Below are 23,532 nucleotides of genomic sequence, written 5' to 3'. Positions count from 1 at the left end.
AATGCTGTAGCCTCAGAAGTGCACTCAAGTTACAAAAAAAACCCACTGAATTGCCAAAGCCAGATGGCATGTAAATATTTAAACAACAAAATAGCTTAAAATAATTTTTCTACTAAACACAGATGGAACTATTATTTACATTTACTTAAGAAAATTTCTGCGTGAATATTACTGCGACTTCAAGTAAAGGGAAGTGTTATATATCACCTAGAGCATAAACACATCTCCCCAGAAGATTCTTGTTGATATAACATGGAAAAACATACCATGATTTAAAAAGGCTACTCATAACATTGTGGTGATCGGTCAGAAACAAAGGAATTCCACCTAACGGGGACGGCTGCTTTGGGGGTGAGGAAGATCCCCTCCCATCCTCAGTGCTGAAGGTCTGTTTCTGAGCTTTACTTCCCATGTCACAGACTCCCTGCTCCTCAATTTGGAGACTCGGGTGTTATCATTATGTCCTCACGAGAACCAAAGAGCCTGATTTTATTAGAAACCGACCATTTGAAGGTCAGCACCCCGAAGCAGAGGGGTGTCACCACCCCGAAGCGGAGGCACTGGAAGGTGAATGCTTGGAGCCCACCCACCCCAGAGACACTGGCTAGGAGAAGCAGCCAGTGGCGAAAAGGTACCAGAAGATACCAGTAGCAGCACAGTGCCATCTGTGGCAGGCCTTACGTTTATAATTAACCTGCTAGCTTAATCAAGCAGAAAAAAGTACTCTGGTTAATTAGGAAGAAGCACAGTGAGGCAGCTGCTCTGCAGCACATATATCAAGGAGCTAATCACGAGCTGTAAGGGAGAACAGGTACATCACTCCTGCAGCGCAGGTGAACCTTGCATGTGGAAGACAAAACCTTGAAAAATTCAGTTCAATTCCCCTAAAGGGAAAAACAAAAACACTGCGTTAGCTTTCAAAGGTAGGAGGTGGACAAGCTCATCAGCTGAGCCAGTGTAACCTTCCAAACGAGCGGTACAACACCAGCTTCAAGGAATTCGGGAAGTCAGAAAAGCTAGACTGTAATGTGGGGAAAAAAAGGAAAAAAAAAAAGAGAAGAGGGAAAAAGTGGTCAGTAAAGGAAGGATCAGAGGTCACTGAAAACTTCTTTCATCTTCCACAACTAACACTGAGTATGGAACAGAAAAGGGGGTGGGGAATAAGCCAGCACACAACATGCTCCCAAATATGTGAAACAAAGACAGGAATGCAGATCACCTTAAAAAATAAGACTCAAGAAAAACCATGAGGAGAAAGATAAGGTTTAGATGAGAACAGTGATGTAAGATGGATGGGAGAAGCGAGATGGCCTAAATAATACGCATCCAAAAATAATGTTGCTGAGAACGCATAAAATGCTGCTACATCTGAACAGCCATGGACACGGGCAGCATGTAAAGCAGATTAATCAAAAGAAAGTTGTGGCAAGTGAACAAAGAACTTAATCATAGAGCAAAATAAATCTGGTCAAAGTAGCACATCAGTCACAAATGACAATTAACAAATATTTTTATATGTTGTTCTCTCCCTGTTAAGGTACCTAACCTCGGAAACCCTCTCTGAGTGCTTGGATAAAGATTGAGGCATGGACAGAATCATTCTTCAATTATAAGGCTGTTAAAAAAAAAAAAATGGAACAGAAGGGATAAGTGAACTCCCACACCAGGGTTATATTCCTGGTCTGAATGTTCCGGATTCCCACAATTTGAAAAACAGCATAAAACCATCTCTCAATAAATATCACAGCAGTATTTGGAGAACCCAGCAATTTGGTGTTACTGCCAGATTTTACATCTTCAAATCTTCATATACAAGCGACAGATAAGGAAATGACTTGACTATCCTCTTCCCCAGCTAAAAAAGCACTAACATTCCTTCTGTGGATAGAAACAATCAAACAAAATGTTTAAAATGAGTAATCCAAGATTTCAGAGCAAATCTGGGGCAGCACCAATAAGAGATTTTTCAGTGTCAAAGATTTCTCTCATTACTTTCTCTAATTGCCCATGCCAAAATAACGAATATCCATAATCTATTACCAGCAGTAATTTTTACACTGTCAAACAAGGAAATATGTTAATTATCTACTGTCCACAGTATACCTGAAAGGATGCAGGCATATAGAAAAAATGCTTCTGAAGTGAAGAGTACTGGCCACACCCCCACCTTGGTACCTCTGGTGTCACTTCCCAGCAGGATGGTCTGCTCTTACAAGGAGTTATCAAGGCTCAATGCTCTTCTGAGGATATTAGGAAATTTGAAGTTTAAACCTAGCTGTAACCTGAGTGTCTCTTATTGAATTTTAGCCAGTTAGTATGTACACATCTAGCCAACAACTGTGACAAAAATCACTAAACAAGTGTCCCATAAGCAAAATGTGTTTTTGTTGTTGTTTTGTCGTTTTCTTCCTTACCTCCTCTTGATCCAGCATTTGTTGTTTTAGTTTCTCAGCCAACTGGCTTTGCTGGTTGATTTCGTCATCCTGCAATGAAATAGGGTTGGAGATTTTTAGTTTCTTTTCACAGTTCTCTCTTGATTGCTTTTATTTCCCCTCTCTGGAGAAGAAGGAAGAATAATGCCACAGCAAACCTTGCGCAGGTTTGAGTGGCAGGAGAGAAAAATACACACACACAGAGCTGCATTGTAAAATCAATGCCTGCACGCAGCTGTCTCTAGTACAGACCTAAGCAGTTGGCCCTGATTAGAAACAAAAGACACTGATGTGGTAATAGCTGCACCTTAAGGTTTGCAAATGACCAAGGGACTTTTACAACATCTATGTCATGCGTTTATAGAGCTACAAAAACATACACACCCACACACTCTGTCACCCTGTCCTCAAAATCAGCAAAGAAAGATCATTAGAGACAGATTTATTAACTAACTGCAACTTAAAACTAACTCTGAACTGCAGGAACGAAAGAGGAACCTCTAACCAAAACACACAACGCAGACACCTCATCTGTAGAATTTGCATCTCCCCATCCTAGAACGTAGCAGAATTGGCATCCTGCTCCATCCAAGACCTTAAAGGAAATGCTCGCAGGTAATGCACATCCAGGAATCAAATTTTACTGGCATTTCCACTTCTTTGTTAAGACAATGTCCTCATGGTTAAGAGCCCATCTTAAATCCAGATGAGAAATTGCGATGGACATTGCTGTACAAATCCTTCCTCCAAAAAGGCTCAGGAGGCACACCAAGCACAGCAACTGACCGGGTCCATCTCTGTTCTCGTGAAGGAACTTGCCGAGGCAAACCCTAGATTTTTTTTTTTGATTGAGTGAACCCCGTGTGTTTCACTGACAAGCCGGCTAATGGCTTGATTCCTGATAACAAATACGGCTAACAAGCAGAATACACTGAACCGCTTGCTAACGTTCAAATAGCCCCAGATCTGACTGAAGAGTGACCTACAATGTAAAAAATAAACGGGGATATTTTGTTTTTGTCTGGGGGATGAGATACCTTCTCGTTTTCTACAGCGCTGCAGTAACTCACCAAATCACGCTTCCCGTGTTTCCTAAGGTAAAACACAAACCTGCCCCTACCTCCTTCGAGACTAATCGAGGCTTTGCTACGGTTGATGAGGGAAAGTGAAAGAATGACCAACTTGTTTTTCTTTTTCTAATCAATATATAAAACCTACAGAGCGCTACAGGGAATGCATTCTCCATCCCAGAAAAGCTCTAATTTCTTAAAGACCTTAACAGGTACTTACGTGCTACCAACACGCTGCTTTGTGCGCTTGCAACCAGACTGTGCCGGGACCTCATGCCATGGCACAGCGGAGCTAAGGCTCAGCACAGCTCTCCATTATCCCCTCGGTACTCAGGAACAGCCGAGCGTTAACCATTAACACACAAGGAAACAGGGGGCTTTTTCTGGCATTGTCCCGCTAATTACGCTTGAAAATTAAAATTAAGTTTTGATTCAACGTTAGGGTGAGGCTGAAAACTTTTGCTTGGTAGAGTTTAAGCTGTTCTCATTCATCATGGTCAATGTTTTCAGTATGCCTTTTTTTTCCCCCCTTCTTATCTTCACACGAGCCAAAGCTATTAACAGCAAGTGCTCGGTAGCTGATAGCTCTAAGTGCCAATAATGTATTTCAAGCTGTGCAAATCAAAAAAAAAAAGCCACCTGTACTCCAGAGAGTGCTCACAGCTAGAACAAGATGAACAAAAGAGGCCCAAAAGATGGCTGTACTTTTTCTTTAACATTCGAAAATACAATACATATTAAGTTAGTCTCTTTTTTTCCTCCCGTGACTCTGAAATTACAGTTTGCTGAAGAAGTACGGTATTTACATAAATCACTGAACAAAAGGGGGCTAAAAAGCCTGTATTGGGCCCTTAAGTTACAGGCAAACTTGCCTCCAGTTTCCTGGAGAGGGAACAGCAGATGCCTGACATGATAGGGCAAGATCCATTTTTAATGCAGTCACAGCATTTTGAATTTTGAGACATCTTCCAGTGTGTGGTGCTCAGGAAATACAGTGCCACAAAATCTTTGACTATCATACAGATCTTGTGAACAGCATGCCCTACACTGCACGGGGTGACAAAATTATCACAGAAAATTTGTATACAAGCACTTAGAGACTGGAAAGTTCTTCTAGCAATCCATTTTCACAACTTTCTTTCCAGCTAGCGTGTAGGAAATTCAGAAGTTTAGATACAGGGATGAGACCAGTTGTCAGACAGCCACAGCTACACCGCACAGGTTCCAGGCATCCTAAATCCCTCATGGATGCAATCCCTCTGCATCTCCACGAGAGCATGCAGCCTGGCAGGAGAAGGAAGAACAGCTCAAACCAATTGGGACACAAAATCAGTAACAAAACCCAAACCCAGGCACACCCGTCCAGTTTGGTTTGGTTTCCATTTACGCCCAGGGAAGGGAGGCAGAACAAATGCTCGCACCTTATCATCCAGCTGCCTGTAGAGACTGGCAATCTCCTCGTCATATTTCTGCTTCTCCTCTGTCGAGATGCTGGCAACGACCGGCGTGATGTTGTCAATAATCGGGGTGTTATCACAGGGCTCCAGGTTCTTCTGGTCCTTCGCGCTGATCTGCTCATCCTCGGGCACGGCTTCTCCTGCGGGCACACAAGCCACGGGTCAGGGCAAAGGAGAGGGGAGCCAAAAGCCACGGACATCCCAGGCTGGTCCCGTGCAGCTGCTGAGGGGCACCCAGCAAAGCCAAGGGGGGCCCACGACAGCCCTGCCAGCTGCCACAGGGCGGGCAGTGGCCGTGGAAAAAAGTTAGGGGCATAAATAGTGTGGCTAAGATGGCCAAACAGCCCCTCAGCTGGACAAACAGACAAAATGCAGACAGGCTGACCTCCTGACTCCACCTGCACTCAAGCCCTCTGTAGACGGGATCAGCTCCATGGATTAACACAAGTGTAAATAAGGAGGAAGAAAAATCGGACTTTCAGCCTAAAGCCTAGAGGCAATCAAATGTCCCTTCCTACCAGATTTCCAACCGCCTTATCAACTCTCCCCCTGCCAAATGAACCTCTAAAGCACCAGGACGACAAGCAAGCCAGCTGCATTTAAAACAATATTCACCTTCTCCCCTGTCACAGCTAAAATTAAACAGCACGGGCCAATTTTCAGCTGCTGCCTATACCCAGCGGATAGGATGCTATCCCTACATGTTTTCTTGCAAACTACTTTTCTCCAAGGAATATTCTCTCCGACAACGTACGTGCGCTCCAATTACAAGGCTGCTGCAGTCGAGTGAAGAGGGACAGGCAAACCGCTCAGGCCAGAAAATGAATCGGCGTTCATTAGCCTGCTGAGAGACTGTTCGCTGCTGAATGCATTGTTCAAGGTGTGGGGAGGTTATGTTCGACCCTTCTGCACAGAGTTTTTCCCATTTCGATAAAAAGCTGTAATATTTAATCCCATAAAGCTTTACCAACCATTCTTCTTGCCAAAGCAGTGCGGGCACTATTTGTCTCACTGGCAGGGAAACAAGTAAGCAGGACAAATATATCAAAAAGCAAAAAGGCAGGCTAATCCAGACCTCAAAGTAAAACAAAACGGTGTGAAGCAGCATGACCAACAAACTCAGATGTTTTTTTCAAGTTTAAAGCCTGAAAAAACTTCACTTGGAATCAAACACCATGAACTCCCTGAAAGTACTACACCCAAAATATTTTTGCTCTGTTGCTAATGACTCGATGATATTTTACCTTATCAGTGAGAAAAATGGGAATTGATTGTTCATTGCTGCATTTCACCTGAGCAGAGCAGGGCAGGGGACCTGCCCTTTTATTTGCTGCATTTCTAGACCAAGCTACGCCAGTGGAATATTTATGCATCTATCTTGTATTTGATGTAGTTTTTGCTACAATTTCCTTTGGAAAGAGCCTCAGTTGACAGAGTCTCCTTCCAAACCATGCTATTGCAGAAGGTCAGACAAGAGATCAATAGTATTTTGAATGCATTTAATGTATCGCTTGGTAACGCCACCGAGAAAAGCAGGGCAGATGTAGGGGCAGAGGTGGTGTGCATATTTAGACAAAACAACAGAGACAACGTTTTATTAAGGGCTGTTTAAACAGCATATTAGATGGCCCTGTACAAGTTTTTCTACCAAAATGTTTCTAGGATGGGAAGGAAATTACAGAAGCCGCATTTAGCAAACACAGACTGAAACGCGGAACATGAAAGTGCCATAAATTCCCAGAGCTCCTCCGCACCACCAGCAGACCCACCGTCTCCATAGCAATTTTACTATGCAGATAAGGGAAGTATTCCCTGTGCTAAAGTGGTCCGAGCCTCCAGAGGAAGATGCAGAAAGCAATCACTAGGTAAGTAGCTGATACAAAAGGCAAGTAAACAGCACCGGGAGCTGAAAGAAGGAAACTATTTCTGCACCCTTAAAGGTCAGGTATTATCTGTTACGTATGGAGGGATTTCACCCATGATGTTCAAAACCAGACTTGACTGTTGCAAGACAATTTATGCCTACTAATTAAATCGCAGATTTGTTCTCACTTCATGTGCCTCGTGTTTGCCAGAGTTACTGCTAGAAGCATCAACACACAGGATCTGGATGCCAAAAACTTTAGAAAATAAAAATGACTGCAGAGAAGCAGCACTTCACTGTTGTGGGTTTGTTGGAATTTCAGGGTGCAAGACGGGTGCAGGCTTGGTTTGCTCGGGTTCTAGAGGGGGATATTTGTTCGTTTGTTGCTTACTGGGGATCAGGTTTTGGTTTGGTTTAGTTTCTCTTCCTTTTCCCACTTTTAAAATTAAAAGGAAGGATAGTTTACTCAAAATATTTGTTAAGAGCTCCAGATTATACAAAAAAATGTAACTGGTACGTTATGCATGAAAACATGCTTCCTCCTTAGCAACTGGAACTTAATCTTGTAACTTAACCTGAACAGCAGTTCCCTATGTTGCTAAGCAAAAAATTAGCTGTTCTCACATAAATTTCACTTAGAAGACACAGAAGGAGACAACTGGTGATTCTTCTAACCAACAACACACCTAAACACTGTACCAGAGGACTACTTATTCTAATATTATATTCAATTATATAAAGAAATATAAATTCTACTTACCTTGAAGCACAATGGAACTTATTCTCTTGCCTGAGCACACAGTTCTTTGTAAAAAATGAAATTTTATCTTTTCCTTATTAATTTAATATTACTATCATTATTAGAATTATCAATGCTTGTCTGTATTCTCTGCATCTGACAGCATGCCAGCTTGGTGCATATAAAAAGTTGAGTTCTGAAAATGTCTGTTGCTGCCTTCCCTGGTTTTGGCTTTCTTTACCCTTCAGTTACTATTATTATTCACTGGGTGGAGAAAAAGAAAAAAAAAGAGAAGCCCATGAGCAGATGCTGAGGGCAATAACTGGGATGGACAAGTCTGTGGCCAGCAACGGTCAACTTTGCGGCCAAAGGTGATAGGGTTTTGGATCAAAGGTCATGGGTTTTGGATGCTGTGAAAATGCTATCAGTTAGATAACTCTCACACATTACATAAATATAGGCAATGACGAGTATTAGTCTTGGAACGTAGATTTTTCTAGTAAAAATTTCCCTGCTGTAAGTTTAGGAAGGCTTTTGGTACGAGCTGCTGGATTAGTGTTAAATCATGTGGCGTCTTCTGCTCTACAGAACACTGGAGAGCCCCAGCACAAACTGAGCACCCACGTGGTCACTGGGCAGTTCTGAAATAACAAAGGATTTGTCTGGCTTCTCCACCACAAGTATGGGAACATGCTCTGCTTCCTCAATACACCTCACAAACACGAAAGTGAACTACAACTCTGAACAGCGAGTTTAGAATTAGTATGACTATCGTGATTTAAGGCAAGATGTAACCACATGTAGCTTAAAACTATGAAGACTGACACCCATTCCTATTTTCCGTACTTACCATTTCTCCACCTGTTCAGTTCCAGCTCCAGATGCTGGATAACGTTCTTTAGACTCTTGTTTTTGTCTTTTTCCTTCTCGTACTTTTTCTTCCACTCCTCTGCAGTCAGCTCCAGATTCACAGAGACTGTGTTCTTAATAGTCTTGGCTCTGGGTAACAAACACAGGTGTCAGCTGCTTTGCAACTTGTCTCTCAATGCAACGGTAGAGATTCAGAAATTTTTCTATTACACAAAGGGAACCGTCTAAACATTTGCAATTTATTTCCTGAAATGCAGTGTCACAATTCAATCTTCTCTCAGAACCTCAGCAGTATTACTACCTTGAAGCCTCAGGAGAAATCTTTGTGCCTCAAAATCCAGCAGCCTCCAGTTGGGCATGGATCTGCCTCTTTAGATTTCTTCCGAGAGGAAAAGCTCTGAAAACGGTTCTTAGATTAAGGACAAAACCAAGTCCTGTCATTACTGCTCTGCTAAGTAAGGTGTCACCTCATTATTTTCAGCTCCTTCTGGGATGAATTGCTCGGTATCCCTCCAAGCATCCGACCACAGGCTCGTCCCGGCTGTCCCTTAAACTCTGTCACCACAACTGAGCTGTATTTTAGGCATTACATGGTGCCGACACAGTAAAGTGGAGATATGGAAACTTATCCTTCTTGAAAGCCTATCAGCATTTTTAAGTGCATTTTGGGGTTGGAAGGAGGGGAGGAGAGGAGAGCCACTGGTCACCACTGGGGAACTGGGCTATGGCTTGGCTGGAAGGCTGGCAGCGGGGAGCTGGAGCTCATCCCTCTGCTGCTGTGAGCAGTAACACTGGTTACTGCAACACTAGGCAAAAATCCCCAAACCTAAACCCTTCGAACAATCGCCACCACTCACCGCTGCAAAACTGCTTAGCTCCAGCTGAACACAAACAATGGCACTAGCAAATGCAGGACAAGCAGAAAAAAATGCAGAGCATCTCCCCTAGCAAAACCAGTTTCAAAAGGGGGAAAAAAAACAACAAATAGGCGTGAATTAAGAAAACTTCAGATCTTTGCTCCTCACTGCTCGGACCCTGAGTGTCTCCAAAACGAATCAGTGTTATCAAGCACAACAGAGACTGAGTCTCTCTTTAATTAATGGGGTAACAGACAAACCCACTACCAGGTTGTAAAATGGAAGCTGAAATGCCAACACACGGGACAACCTCTAAGTATCAGCTAGAGATACACTGACTCTCCCTTGGGGAGGGCAGCTGGTCTTTATTTTCTTTGCAGCTCCACTTAATGAATGTAAAACATCTTCTAAATACGGCCAATTACTTAAAATCCCGAACCTTTCTTTTGGCAGCAGGGAAGCGCTTCCATACGTGTGCCTCATAGTCCAGTGACTTGCACTATGTGCTATGCAGAAGTTTTATTACCTTAGAAGAATTTAAAAATAACCCTGTATTTTAGAAGATGCAGACGCCTAATGGGTAGCTTTTCCATAATTGTCTCATGTTGTTCTGCTAAAAGCATGGCTCAGGTTTCCACTCCTTTAACTGCAGTGGGGGAAAAATGCCACACCATAAGATTTATCACCTGCATTACACTAATGATGGATGAAGCATCTACTAGCAACTACAATTAAAAACGATATAAAAACACAAAAAAGACGGAGCAGAAAGAAGACACTGAGTCATTACTAACAGAGAAGCACTTATTGATTAGCACAACTGGGCCCATGAAGATGAATTTTACTCCTGACACTTATTTCAATGGTGACATTTCTTCACTGCTAGGAAAAATGGAGGAACCAGCAATCAGCCGTGAGTCATATACCTTTCCTTTGTGTTATTCAGCCCTTAACAGTGTCACATCAGAAAAATGAAACACCACAGCCAAGAAGCCCGTAAATGAAACCGTTTCCCACAGACAGCAATATTCTTATTCAAGTGCTGACAAACACCACTGCGTTTGTGTAGCATGCGTGCTACTCTGCAGGTCTAGCAAAGCAGCAGTCCTCCTCTTTGCAGTTCCTTCCTTGCAGTTAAATGCTCCCCAGGACCTCCTGTTTCAGCACAACTCCATAGCTTTTAAGCAAGGAAAAAAAAAAACAAAGACCGCCACATTAAAGCCCAGCCAACCACTCTCACAAAGAATTTAACTGTCTTCCCAGCTCCTTCGGCTGACATCCTAGTCCACAATAAGGAATATTTTATGGATTAAAAAGACAAAACCCTTCCTCTTCTCCTAGCTGAGCGTTAACTGTATCTAGCATGTGACTGTATTCTAGTTTCATGGTTGCTTCAAGTTTGATGGACAGCTCATTTAGCCAGTAAATTCCCCGTGCTGCTTTCAGCAGTCATGTCAGTCACAGCTCTGATATTCAAGGTGTACAGAGTGAGTCTGAAAATCATTCTGCCTTCTGAAGAGAAAGGCAAGTTTTACTGATTACTGAAAAGAGAAACGAAACCAAGAGAAATGTAAGCTGAAATAAGATGGAAGCTGGACTTCCCCTACACACACTTCCTTACGTACCCACGCGTACAAGTTCCCAGAGGTCCTGGAGCATGGTTATCCATTACAGACCAAAAGCAAGCCCCTTCATGAACGTAGAGATTTAAAAAAACAAACACACAACAACATGCTATGCAACCCTTTAATCCCCTTACTCTGAACTGTGACATTTTACCCCTCACCTTTCTTTTTACTTCCAAACTATACCCGCAGACAGAGTTCAACAAAACAAGCAGCAGACTGAAACCTGACACAGTATCTACAAGTTGATTGAAAATGAAATGCCACTTCAGCTACTTAATTACACTTATCCAGAAGGAATTAGCAGGAACTTTGGGACTACTCTTTAGTTTTACCGAGGTGCGAGATTCACACTTGTCTGAAATCATCTGAAGTCAGAAAATTGTACATGTGGAGGTTTAAACTGTGAACCATCAAAATATTTAAACTTTCACCACCACCAAGAACTGCAACTCATTATATTTCGGAGTTGTTAACACTTCATATTTCATTACATGCCATAGGAAGCAGAGCTGAGAGGAATTCATGCCTTCTACAGCTACCTAACTTGCAGCGCATGGGTCCTACCCTGCCTTCCACAAATCCTAGCAGCAGCTGACAAGTTAGCACCGTTTCTGGCAATGCCAGACTGGGACAGCGTTGCAGAACTGCCCTCCAGCCTTAACCTGCAGCATCATCCCTAATCCTCACAAGTGTCCATTAAGAGGGGCTACACCCAGCTGCATCTGTTTGCCCTTCACGGCCCATCCTGTATTTTTATGTGCTCTTACGTGAACGCACTAAATGAATCATCTTCCTCTGCTAAAATCTAAGGAAAAGCTCATATTAAAGGCTAAAAGTGGAGCAATGAGCTAATAGAAGATTGTCAGATCAATCTTTTATGCATGATTTTACTTTCCAATATAAAATGCTCTAAAACAGTGTTGATTTTAAATGCAAAAATTATGCCAAGTGGAAAACAGAACCTACTTTCAAAGACAAATTGAAGTATTGTACAAGCTGTTAAACAAATAATCTCAAACGATCATAAATTGCTAGTATTTTTTCTTTCTGCTCTTATACAAATAAACGCATACAAAACAAAGTGAGTGATTTTCCGAAGTATCAGAGTTCTCATCCATTACAATAAAAGCAGTAATTACGAAACGAGCCTGACCTATTTTTGCAACCTTGCCAGATTTGTTTCATGTGACTATTGCCAATGAATACACACAAAAGAGAAATTCTCTCTGACCACTTCCACATTTATTTTATCCTTGCTTGCTCCTGAAGACTTGTTAATAAATTGTTGAGAAGCTCCAAACAAATAAAAATGTCTGACAGCTATGACAGTAATCTATCAAAATTGTCAACAGTACACTGAGTCCACATTTTTCATTTTTTCTTAATTAACGTTTAAAATTATTGTTTTTTGGAACCATAACAATAATCGTTGCGATGCTGTTCAAAGAGAAGACACATCTTAAAAGCATCAAGAGCACTACCAGATAAAGCTAGCCCGCAGAAAACTGCCCATTACCATTATCTTCCCCACAAAACTTCAAAGGACTACTAAAACACTTTGTACTTTCTGCATGAGAAATTACCAGAGCTTCGAAGTAGTGCAGTTGTTGGCCAACATTAACATTTATTTTTCTGGTACCATAGAGAATAAAGAGACCGTTTCCTCAAGCTCTCCGCCACTATTTTTTGAACAACTCCAGAAACCATAACCTCCATATTTAAAAATGCCTTCCCATCTAAACCCCTCAGCACATCTACTTCAGAACATATGGAAGAGCTCATGTAAGTGTTATCTATCTTAATGCCAAGCAGGACTCACCGTTGTCCAAACATTAGGGTCGACTTCGTTTCTGCTTCATTGAAAATAGAAGGAGAACAGCATATAACGATGGTGGTTCTGCAGTTGCCACCTAGGGAATCCTGAAGTATTCGGGTCATTTTGCTGTCTCGGTATGGAACATGAGTTTTCTAATCAAAATACAAATAAGATAGATGAACAATTTTTGAAATAGTGATACACAAATAACAGAGAAGATGAGTCAACAAGGACAGGCTTTGTGGGCTTTGAAGCACACAGTTCTGAAGTGCAATAGTTTTGGTTGTGCCAAGATGTATTGCGCTGGATAACCACTCAAGTGACATCGCTGACAATTAGTCTCTTATCTTTGGTAGAACACTAAAAGCATTTTTGGTTTATGGTTGGAAAGCTAATATTTTCTTCTTTCTGAATCGAAACATTAGCTTATTTTTAATGTGCACGATAAAGAAAGATAAATAAAAAGTTATTCCGAAACAGCACAAAACAGGATTACTTACAGTTCCTTCTGCCAAGGCAGATATCACATTGCCTAGAGCAGACAAAGACTTATTGATATTTTTAGCTTCATCGAGAACAGCGCCCTCCGCTCCAGTTTTGCTGACCTACCAAAGAGAGTGAGCAACAGTCAGGCTTGGCTACCACAAGTCCATACAAATACAGCTACAACGCAGGTGGAGGTAGTACAACAATTAAAGATGCTCCTGGAAGAACAACACAGCAAGCTTATCCTTGGCATGAAGAAGATTTTATATGCACTTTGGTATCGGAAGCCTGCGATACGTCTGCCTTTCTTCCAGTGTAAGGTCAAGTTCACCCTTACTTTGGTGAGGGAAAAGCTGCTGAGGGCGCTTGGGGACCACTTTCTAGACCAGACCGTCCATACAGGGGGGACTTGCAAATGACACCACAGCTACATTCTCAGGGCACTCTCGGTAGCACTGCATACACCACACACACACACACAAAAAAAGTATTTTGGCTTTTTAGTTTGCTTGCATGAACCGAGAATGTCAGGGTAGAAAAAGCATCATCATGCTCACACGCGAGGTTTGCTGGTTCACAAACTGGAGCTCAAGGCGGCTCAGCTGAGAAGCCTCATATTGTGGGAAGAGCACTCCTTTAGAGCACCACAGTCTTTTATTTGCCTTCTCTTTCTACTTCCCCCCAGCCCCCCCACTCCCAATAAATGAAAAAATATTGCAGATTTTTGCCTTTTTGTTGTTGTTGTTTGTTTTTGGTGTTTTTCTTTCCATTTCTTACCAATAAACAATTCTGATCTGTTCCTTTTATGCATCCCCCATTAGAGAAAAATAGGATTGGCATACTAATTTTAACATTCAAGATACGACAGTTCTGCACTGAACCAGATTCCCATGGTCAGTTTAGTGATCCCACTCGTATCTCTGAGCACAAGACAGATTACCTTCTCACTTCCAGCCAAGTCTACCAGGTAAAGTTTTCCACTGAGTTTCTTCTCAGTTTCCACATTCTCTTGTTTAATGTTAATAAGGAAGATACTGTGACTTCTAGAGCTGTGTTCGTTCATATCTGCACAGGAATCACATTTTAAAAGTATCGTGTAAGTGACATTAAAATCTGACAGGCAATTATATATCAGTGCTAGCCTGTGGCTAACAAACTCCAAAATAAGAGTCCATTCACTGGAAAGTCCAGACCTGGACAGAAGTGTCTACACCAAGAGCTGCAGCTATCACCCATGGACCATGGAATGAGCTCTTAGTTCTCCTGTCATGACCTAAATTAACCAGACTCGTGATAAATGACAGCCTTGGAAAAAGAGTTTTTTTTGTTTTCCCCTCCCCTTTCTCTTTTTAAAGAAATACTTTATTTTTTTCCAGAAATAGTATTAAAAAATTAAAATAGTAAGAATAACAAAATAGCATTTCACAGATACAGAAAGAAATAAAGGCTCTCTCCTTTGTGCTTCTTCATGAGTATACAGTGTGCACACACACAAAACCCCATGTGATATAATAGATGCTATTTAGATGCAGAGCTGTGATAAGAATGTGTATTCAGCATTCTGGACAGAGAAAGAATTTTAAGCTGAGCAAAAAAAAAAAAAGAGAATTACAAAGCAATAAAAAGAAACTGGGCAGGTTTCAGTACAATTGTGTGAGGAGGTTTCCCAACTTTTTAGCAAAAGTTTTCAGCAAAAAACATACTATTCAAATTAGAATTTCAGAGTGATTTTATTGCTTATGTAAGAAAAAAATCCTCCTCCCAGGCACAGGTAGAACACAGGCAGCTACAACTGCAGCTTCTGCTTCTTCTAGGTTATGCTTGAAGTTTTCATAAAGGAGCAAAACCAAAACATTAAGAATCAGTAAATCAATCACCTTCTGCTCTGTATTTTCTATTACCATAAACTACCATAAACTCTACTCCTGTTACCATAATCTCACTGATTTGATCAAAGACATCTTAAAGGATTAGTTGGGAAACAAGCCAAAAGATACCTGTCCTTTTTTTCATCACTGCAATGCTACCAGCTTGCATGTAACACAGAATATCAACAAACTTGGGACAGGTTGAAGTGACTATTTTCCATTTAGGAAGATTTGTTAATTTTTCCATCATGGGAACTCTCTCCAAGTTGCTGCCTCACCAGAGTTAAACAGACCAACACTGATAAAACACAGAGCATAGGAGCTTATTCTGGAACAAAAGTAGTTGCTCTGCAGTCTTTGCCTTCTGTTTTGACCAATGAATTGCTCTGAGATTTGACTTGTAGCACAAAGAACATATACACACATGCTCACTTATTTGTAGTTTTGAAGTATCTACACTGCAAGCAACAAGGGGTATTTTGGCTTTTTTTGTATACAGATACTATGTAATGCTGTATGTTAAATTCAGGAGTTCTCTTAGCAAATGTTACTGTAATCAGTAAAACTGTAAAAAAAAAGAACAATTCTATTAATTCTAAAATGTTAAAAGCTGTGCACCATTAGATCATTCACATAAATAACTCAGCCTACTTTGTGACCACTAGGAACCGGTGTACCACTAGGAAGCGACAACCACCCAGACCTTACAGGCAGGGAAGCGCCCCTAGAATACCTACTTGTAACAGCGACATGGCGGTTAGCTTTCCCTTCGTCTATCACATCCAAAACCTCTTCAGGACTAGATACAAATCTTTCTGTACAACCCTGGAAATATGCAAATCAAACACAGAAGAGTTTAGAAGCATACTGGTACTCAAATGCTGTCAAGAAGAACGTTTAGCACGGATGGATAAGCAAAAGAATCAACATCCTATATGATCATTAGCAAGGCGATGGACCAAGATCTGCCTTTGTATGACTCTCAGGAGGAGTTGATAGGATAGCTTGAGAGAGTATTTTTTCACAAAATTCAATGCCCAGTCAAATCCTAACATGCACCAGAAGAGAGCTTCTATGCTTAGCACACACGGAATTATACAGAACATATTCCTATTACTAATTTGGGTTAGATCACATACCCAAAATAGTTTTTCTCTCTCACTCTACAAGATAAGACAAAGAGTCCTCTTTCTCTGCATTACTGCAACACATTAGTGAGGGAATTATTTTACTTTTTTTTTTTTTCCTCCCCAGGGTCAGAATAACCAGAACAATATTATATGTATTTTATTAGGGCTCACGTATGTTCACAACAAGTATATGACACTGAAGTGAGGTCACAGAAGTCATAAAGCAATTTACGTGAATTCTTAGCCCAACAAACCTGTTCTAAAATACTGCAAGACCACAGCACTTATGCAACAAAGTATTAAACAAAAAATTCTTCAAGATGTTCTCTTTCGTACCCAACAAGAAGTGGGAATAGGAATGTTTAAAATTTAACACCACTGTAACAAATTGTAAATGTTTGAAGTCAGTAAAATAAAGCAAACAAATGATTCAAGCCCATTAATATTTCAGGAAACTGTTTAAATTCAGGGTCTAATGCTACTTGAGCATTCAAGACTGAACGTCAGTTGAATCATCTCAGCAAACACACCGGGATACAAATGGAAGTGCATAAATAAATGCATACGTTGGTTATCTGAGAAAGAATGAAAAACTGAGCATCAAATTTTCCCTGTACCTTAACATACGGAACTCTGTTTTTATCTTCATGTACAGCGAGGTTTGTCTTTGACACTAGAAAGAAACATGGAGATCGTGAGGAATATTCCACAGGTAATGTGTGTCAGCTACACGCGTGACAGGCAAACACAAATATTTTGAATATATTACATTTGTAAATGAAGAGCGTAGTTGTTTCCTAATCCTTACCAACTATCACAATTTCTGTATGCAAATCTTGTTTCTTTTTCTGGAGATCTTATACTTGTTTCTTTGAAGATAACCTTATGGAACAGACCTCTGGTTTATGGCTTATATTAATAAAATCAACACAGAACAATTTGGTTTTCTTCAAAGCAACAAAAATTTCAGAAGAAACAAAAAATCTCACTGGAATTTTAAAAAAAGTTGAATAGATGTTCCTGTTTGTGTTACTGTTAGCATGCATTTCTCTGTCTTCAGTCTGATTTAAAAAAGCATAGATTACTTTCATTAACATAAGGCACACACACACACACACACACAAATTGTAAAAGAGACAGAGGTATCTCCCAAAAAACTCTTCCTAAAAGAAGCAAAGCAAAGCACCAATAAAAAGGTGGGGGAATAAATTGAACTGAATGTATCCTAAATTAAAAAAAAATGCTATTAAAAATTATTTTAATTACAGTTTCACTATGAGAATATGCATTCCCAATACAGGGTACACTAAAATCCAGTGGTGGTTTGCAAGGCTCAGAAATAGCCCCTTCTGTAAATCTCCATACTCACTGATTTACAACCAAGCTTGCACTGCCAGAGTAGGTTCACAACAGATGACTTAAACTACAGAATTCTCTTTCAGAAACCCAGTCACACAGCTTAAATTTAAGTCATGCAAAGAAACTGAGTCAACATGTAAGGGGAAAGAAAGCACTAGAGCAAACCAAACACCATTTAGTACATAAGAAATGTAGAACTTACCATCAAGTAGGTCCCTTATTTTGTCCAAATAAATCTCAAAGTAGGAAACCTAATTAAATAATCATAAACATTCCAATTAAAAAATGTTTCTATGTTTAAATACATGTCAAAATAAAAAGCACCAATCTAAAAATAAAACCCATCTCCCACATACTTTGAATTACATCTTGCTCATGAATGCACTTGTGTTCTTAAATGATTGACATGGGATCGACCCTTCTCTATTTATCAATGATTCATCAGCAAAGGACGTAAAAAAGCTTCAGAAAAATCTAAACTTCCTCATTATTTTTTGACGCAGGCAAAATTGACATAAATATCGAACAGAATCAGCGCAATCCACCTAATATTGTATTGCTACAGCTACATCGCTATGAGGGTACAGTCTGACAAGTGCAAGAGGCACAGTGATGTTCACCAGCACAAAAGCACGCAGCACGTTCAGTGGTTTAACAAACCAGCAGCACATGCCCAAGTAACATATAATAAATTAAACTTTTCAATGAAGCATAGTGTAAAAGTTCTTTCCTGAACCAAGTCTCAAAAAGCAAATGAAAAACGAGCTTTTCTGTAGTAAAGAAGAGACAATTGTCTTCAAAAAAAAAAATTGTTTAAGGAGAGGGAGAATGAATGAACGACTATCTACATAAAAGGGCATTCAACTCCGACAGAAGCAAACAGAAATGTGCTATGGGGTGGTGCTGAACTGCACCAGAACTGAGATTTATCCAGGGATTATTTAGCTAACTATAATATTAAAAGGCTGAAGTCCAGGTATCGGTATATTCTAGCAACCTAGCAAAGTCTCATTTCATCTCTTGTGAAAAATAAATTATATATAAATATATAGATGTATTTAAAATTGACGAGTTGATCTTCCTATGTGACAATCACTACTAAATAAAGATGTGTTTCAATTTTGGGCATTTACTTCACCTGTGTCCCATTTAAAGCCCTCTCCTGGACCACTCATTTCACCAACCTGGTTCACCCAGATTCATCTCACGTGCCTTATTATTATCCTATTAACACAGTGCTGACGAGCGGCGTACACAGGAGATATTAAGTTCCCTTCCCTGTTCTAAATGAGTCTCTATTAAAGAGGGAGAAAAAAAATTATATTAGTTTTCAAAGTTGGCTTAGTTATTAAGAGAGTGTGACAGTCTGGTTCCATTCTCGCTCCCAGTGACAGAACGTGCTTCCCTCTAAGTGACAGCTCCTTGTATAAGCGCTCACTCACTCACTGCTACTTAGGCAGCTTTTCTGTTACAATATTCACAGATGTCAACCATGATAGGAAACCGCTGAAACAGTTCGGTGCTGGCAGAATGTGATTTATAAAATGATAATCTGCTGCTGGGACAGGAATTCGCTATGCCTGGTGTCGTGTACAAGGGGGTCCCCATCTGTCGGTATCAAAATGCTATCATGTAGAATAGCAATAGGTACAGGAGGGTTTTACGGATGATGAAAAGAAATCAGTGTCACTCCTTCGGAAACCATTTTCATGAAAATTCATAGGTGTCTCTTCTTAAGGAGCTCAATATTTTACAAACTAAGGTCTGTTAAAATATTTAGATGGTTTATTCATACTTCATAAGGTTGCTTCTTCCGTCTGTACTTCATAAGCACGCATGTGAACAGGCGCTGCTGTGAAAGCTCTCAGCACAAAGTGACCTAGTCCTTCCAGAAGATCAGTAACTGGTCCAGAAGTACTCTGCTAGATTCTCAAAAAATTCATGCCCAGAAGTACTCATCCTCTAAACTTTAGGCACGAGAGGGACAGAGGAGAACCCCGTTCTGAGGGAGCATCACCTGGTCACAGCAGGAGAAGAAAGTATTTTCAGAGTCCAGCTGTGCTCAGCTACTTAACTTTACTGAAGCCATCTAGGCATATTTCATGTGTTTTAGGGGAGGGAAGACGTGGGGAAGTATTCATTTTTCCTTCAATCTACCGGGTAATTTTATTCTTGTCCACTCAGAAGAAAGCTGTACCCGGACCCCAACGCTGCCAGATGGAGTGAGCGTTGCAGATTCCTCCCCATGGCTGAGAGCTCCCCAGGAGCTAGAGGAACAGTAGGAACTAAAAGGTCACTCAAAGGATTTGAGAGATCGTGTGTTTGGGATCACAACAGGGACAGGGAAAATCCTATTAGCTGTTCAAACTGAAACTAAGTCCATCATCTTAAGGAGCCCATCTGTTAAAATGACTCCTGAACATCTTTTGGTAGAAATGCCTAACACCATCTCTCCTCCATTTCAAACCCACACACTACAGAGGACACAGTGTCCTTGAGGTAGGAACGACATATTGGTACGCTCTCAAACGCCGTGCAGATGAGTGGTAGTTGTGGTTATATCTAGAGGGGCTATAGCACAGTCTCTGGAGAAGCTGCAGTGAAACAATCACGTTCTCGTGATGTTTTCCTACCCTGCTGACTAGCCTACAAACAGTGGTGAGAGACACGGCAATCAGTGGCCTTGCAAACCTGATTTGAAAATATACTCAAAAAAAATTCTGAAGGCTACTAATTGCATTGGATTGCTTCCTATAAATGTCCTCGGTAAAGTACCAGTTGTTTGAATCACAAAAAGGAGAAAGGAAAAATTCTGCAGCAAATGCTATGCCAAGAACGCAGGCCGCACATCCAGCGCAGCTTTCTTTCACCTGGCCCATTACGTAACGTGTCATCCCAAATTACCTTTATGTGAAACTCCAGGTTTTCATCCATGGAATAGATGTGATCAAAGATGTCGTGTGCAATTCTTGGAATGATTCCCATTAGCTGGGGGTCATGCAGCTTCCCCTGCGGACGCAAAAGCAAACGGTAACTTGGAAAGCATCGCTCTGGCACAAGAGAAGAGAGAGCCTTGTTCAAACACACCTTCCTGCAGTGGGGCTCTGCAAACACGTCTGCTGCTCCGTGGGGATTTGCTTCGCGGAAGTGCACATAAAAGATGGCAGAATGACTCAACATGTTGGCGCTCCTCAGCCAACAGAGCACCTATTTGCTTTGTCAGCCCCTGCCTCTTGTGAAGCACGCTGTCCTGCTGCTACTTACATAGCCACGCTCTGGCTTCAAGGAGAGGAATAAACACAAACAAACCAAACTTACGATTGCTGGCACTCCCTGCTAAAAATCAGCTATTTGGAAACACGTCAGAAACAAGACGCCTTAAAGCATCTCACTTTTCTGGTGCCAATAAAAGCTAACGGGAAAGCTGCATTGTGGGGACTTGGGGATTAGGGTAATATATTCTGATTTTAGCTTGCTCGGCCTGCTGCCAGAGAACTGTGCCTTACAAACAGCGCTGTTCTCCATGTTAATTTCCACAACTACCTTCCTCGATTCTTTGAAGAACTAAATATTAAATAAAAACAATAAGTGCCCTGGCTGTGGGGCTCCTTTTAGTTGCATTGCTCGTTTTGAAAAAAAATTAGGTACAACAGGAAAGCTAACACCTGTTGCAAACTGAATAAAAAAACTAACCTGAATAAAAACCCCTTCTGACTACAGCATACACTGGATTGTTATTTCTACAAATTTACTGAAACTGCATAAATATGCAATAAGAAGCATTCTAGTAAACAGCCGTAAGACTCCATCAGAGCATTGGGTCTACAAATCGTACTTTACCGTCTGATCTTCAAAACCTCAATGCTCCAAGTATTACTGACAGCATCAGCACCATCAAGCATCTTACTCCAAATCCTGGTAGGGAATTTTTAAAAATCTAATGGGTAGCCATGCAATTCCAAATAATGGGAACTCGGCTTTGATCATGAATTGCTAAAAAGGATTAAAGAACAGGAAATTTTTAGCACCACGGGAAGAAAGCCATGCATGCAGACGTCTCTCAGTTGTGCACGCCCGTGACCGAGGTGGGTCACACTGACCCCTTTCCCGAGTTCCTCAGCCTTTATTGGTGTACCACAACGGGGTCTTCCCGGGCATCCCTTCCTTTATGCTAAAGCTGGTGAAATGAAAGCCTGCTTCTAAGCATTAACCTAGGATGAAGGAAATGTAACATGAAGAACTGACACTCTCTCTCTACCTCCAAGCTTGAATTTAAAGCAATTACTAGGCTTCTGCCTTTGAACTACACATCTTGGGGGGGGAAGAGGCAGAAAGAGAGCAACCATTTACTTTGCTGACTGCCTTCCCTATAAAACAGCACTCAGCTGTACCTAAACCAGCAATATTTTATTCATATTACACAAATAACATTAACTTCCGCAGTGGAAGCAGTTAAATGCTATACCATACACAGCATCCTACGAAGCTCTGCAAAAGCTAAGAAGTCCTTGTTGTACAATATCTGTTGTCCAACTGCAGACCAAGAAAATGGAAAAGAGGACGGTGAATAAATCCCTGATGGAGGGGGGAAAAAAAATCCTGTTAGCACACTCAAAACAAAACCCAGCTCTTTGTTTTGCCTTGCCAGCAAAGACTTCATCGCACAAAGCGTTGCATAATGGCACTAAGCTGGTATTGAGCAGACGCCAAAACACACCATCAACACCATTCATTCCTCCTCGCTGGAGAACTCCCTGATGTCCTACCAAACCCAACTGACTACCCACCCTGTGTTACTGCACCGAGATAGCCTTCCCGAAGAGGATAAAGGAGCTTTCCCTGAACTAGGATAAACAGAGGTTTGTTGGTATTTCTCCACTGCTCACGTATGCAACCAAAGGCATGTCCCCACTACAAGGCCATGTAAGATGCAAGAACCCTGAGCTAGGGAAGGCAGCTACAGAACCAGAGACACAGGAGCCACACGGTGCCTCCTGTTGTACAATGGAAAGGGGTCTCTTCGAGCATGCCTTGGGTTGCTAGCTCAGCCCAAGAGCTGTGAGAATTTGTCACAGCGCCTTTTTCCCTGCAGAGAGGTGAGTCAAGTTGGGCACCTCCGCACTGTGCTCCGCTGTGCCAGGTGAACACATCCCCTAATCACTGCCTGGGCCCCGAGCAGGTGGCAACTCATACAAGTGTTCAGTTACATGTTCTCCTAACCTCAAGAAGCTCTGTAATACACGCACTTTCCACTAAAGGGAAAAAGTAAGGTGATTTGTAAGGAATGATTAGGTGTGCATGTAACTCCACCCCTGCATCTACAGCTTCGTGGGCTTTCTCACTATTAAAGTCAGTAGCAACATCAGCGAAGCAAGAACACATTCACTGCTTTAAAAACCTGTAACTCCAGCACTCTAGGATACATTGAAAAAACAATTGGTTTTACCTCATTATAAATGGGCTTTTAATAAATCAGTAATGGTACAGAGACCATAAATTGGAAGGGAAAGGTAACGATAGGCTATTCACTAGAAAACCGGAGTGAAAAAACTCTCACGGATTTATCTGTGACCTCAGAAAGCGTTTGGAGAAATGTGCTGCTGCTGTCAGGCTGACATTGCAGTCAGTGAACACCCCCAAAGCACCAGGACAGAGTTCTCTGCTCATTAAAGCCTCTCGTTTTAATAACATTAACTTCCACATTTAAATAGAGACGGCACACAGCAGCTACTGATGTGTAACAATTGGTTTTCTTTCAAGATGTTGACATAACTACCACCTACAGGGACTTAGTATCGAAAACTCTGCTCTAAGGTGAAAGCCCATCAATATAACCTCTTGGAAAAAAAAAAAGTGTATATTTTTTAAGAAGGTATCTATCCTGCTGTGCAGCCTGGCATACGTTTTGTCTAGCACAGGAGAAAGGCCCATGTATGTCAGAAAGCCCTTCTTGGTT

The 23,532-nt window shown here is 41.3% G+C and overlaps 1 protein-coding gene across 1 annotated transcript in view; it reads right to left on the bottom strand.

Moving 5' to 3' along the window:
* KIF5C (kinesin family member 5C) overlaps positions 1-23,532 on the bottom strand; it is a 69,876-nt gene that overhangs the window by 26,914 nt on the left and 19,430 nt on the right. The window contains exons 4-13 of the mRNA XM_080599215.1: positions 20,481-20,585; positions 17,779-17,827; positions 16,835-16,890; positions 15,825-15,912; positions 14,160-14,284; positions 13,234-13,338; positions 12,737-12,885; positions 8,413-8,561; positions 4,924-5,099; positions 2,415-2,483 (exon numbers count right to left, since the gene is read on the bottom strand). Coding sequence (XP_080455341.1) covers positions 2,415-2,483; positions 4,924-5,099; positions 8,413-8,561; positions 12,737-12,885; positions 13,234-13,338; positions 14,160-14,284; positions 15,825-15,912; positions 16,835-16,890; positions 17,779-17,827; positions 20,481-20,585 — 1,071 coding nt within the window. The remainder of the gene's footprint in view (positions 1-2,414; positions 2,484-4,923; positions 5,100-8,412; positions 8,562-12,736; positions 12,886-13,233; positions 13,339-14,159; positions 14,285-15,824; positions 15,913-16,834; positions 16,891-17,778; positions 17,828-20,480; positions 20,586-23,532) is intronic.

This window comes from Anser brachyrhynchus (genome assembly GCF_964034855.1).
Source record: "Anser brachyrhynchus genome assembly, chromosome: 7".
Taxonomy (NCBI): domain Eukaryota; kingdom Metazoa; phylum Chordata; class Aves; order Anseriformes; family Anatidae; genus Anser; species Anser brachyrhynchus.
This window is presented reverse-complemented; position numbering and strand designations above follow the sequence as displayed.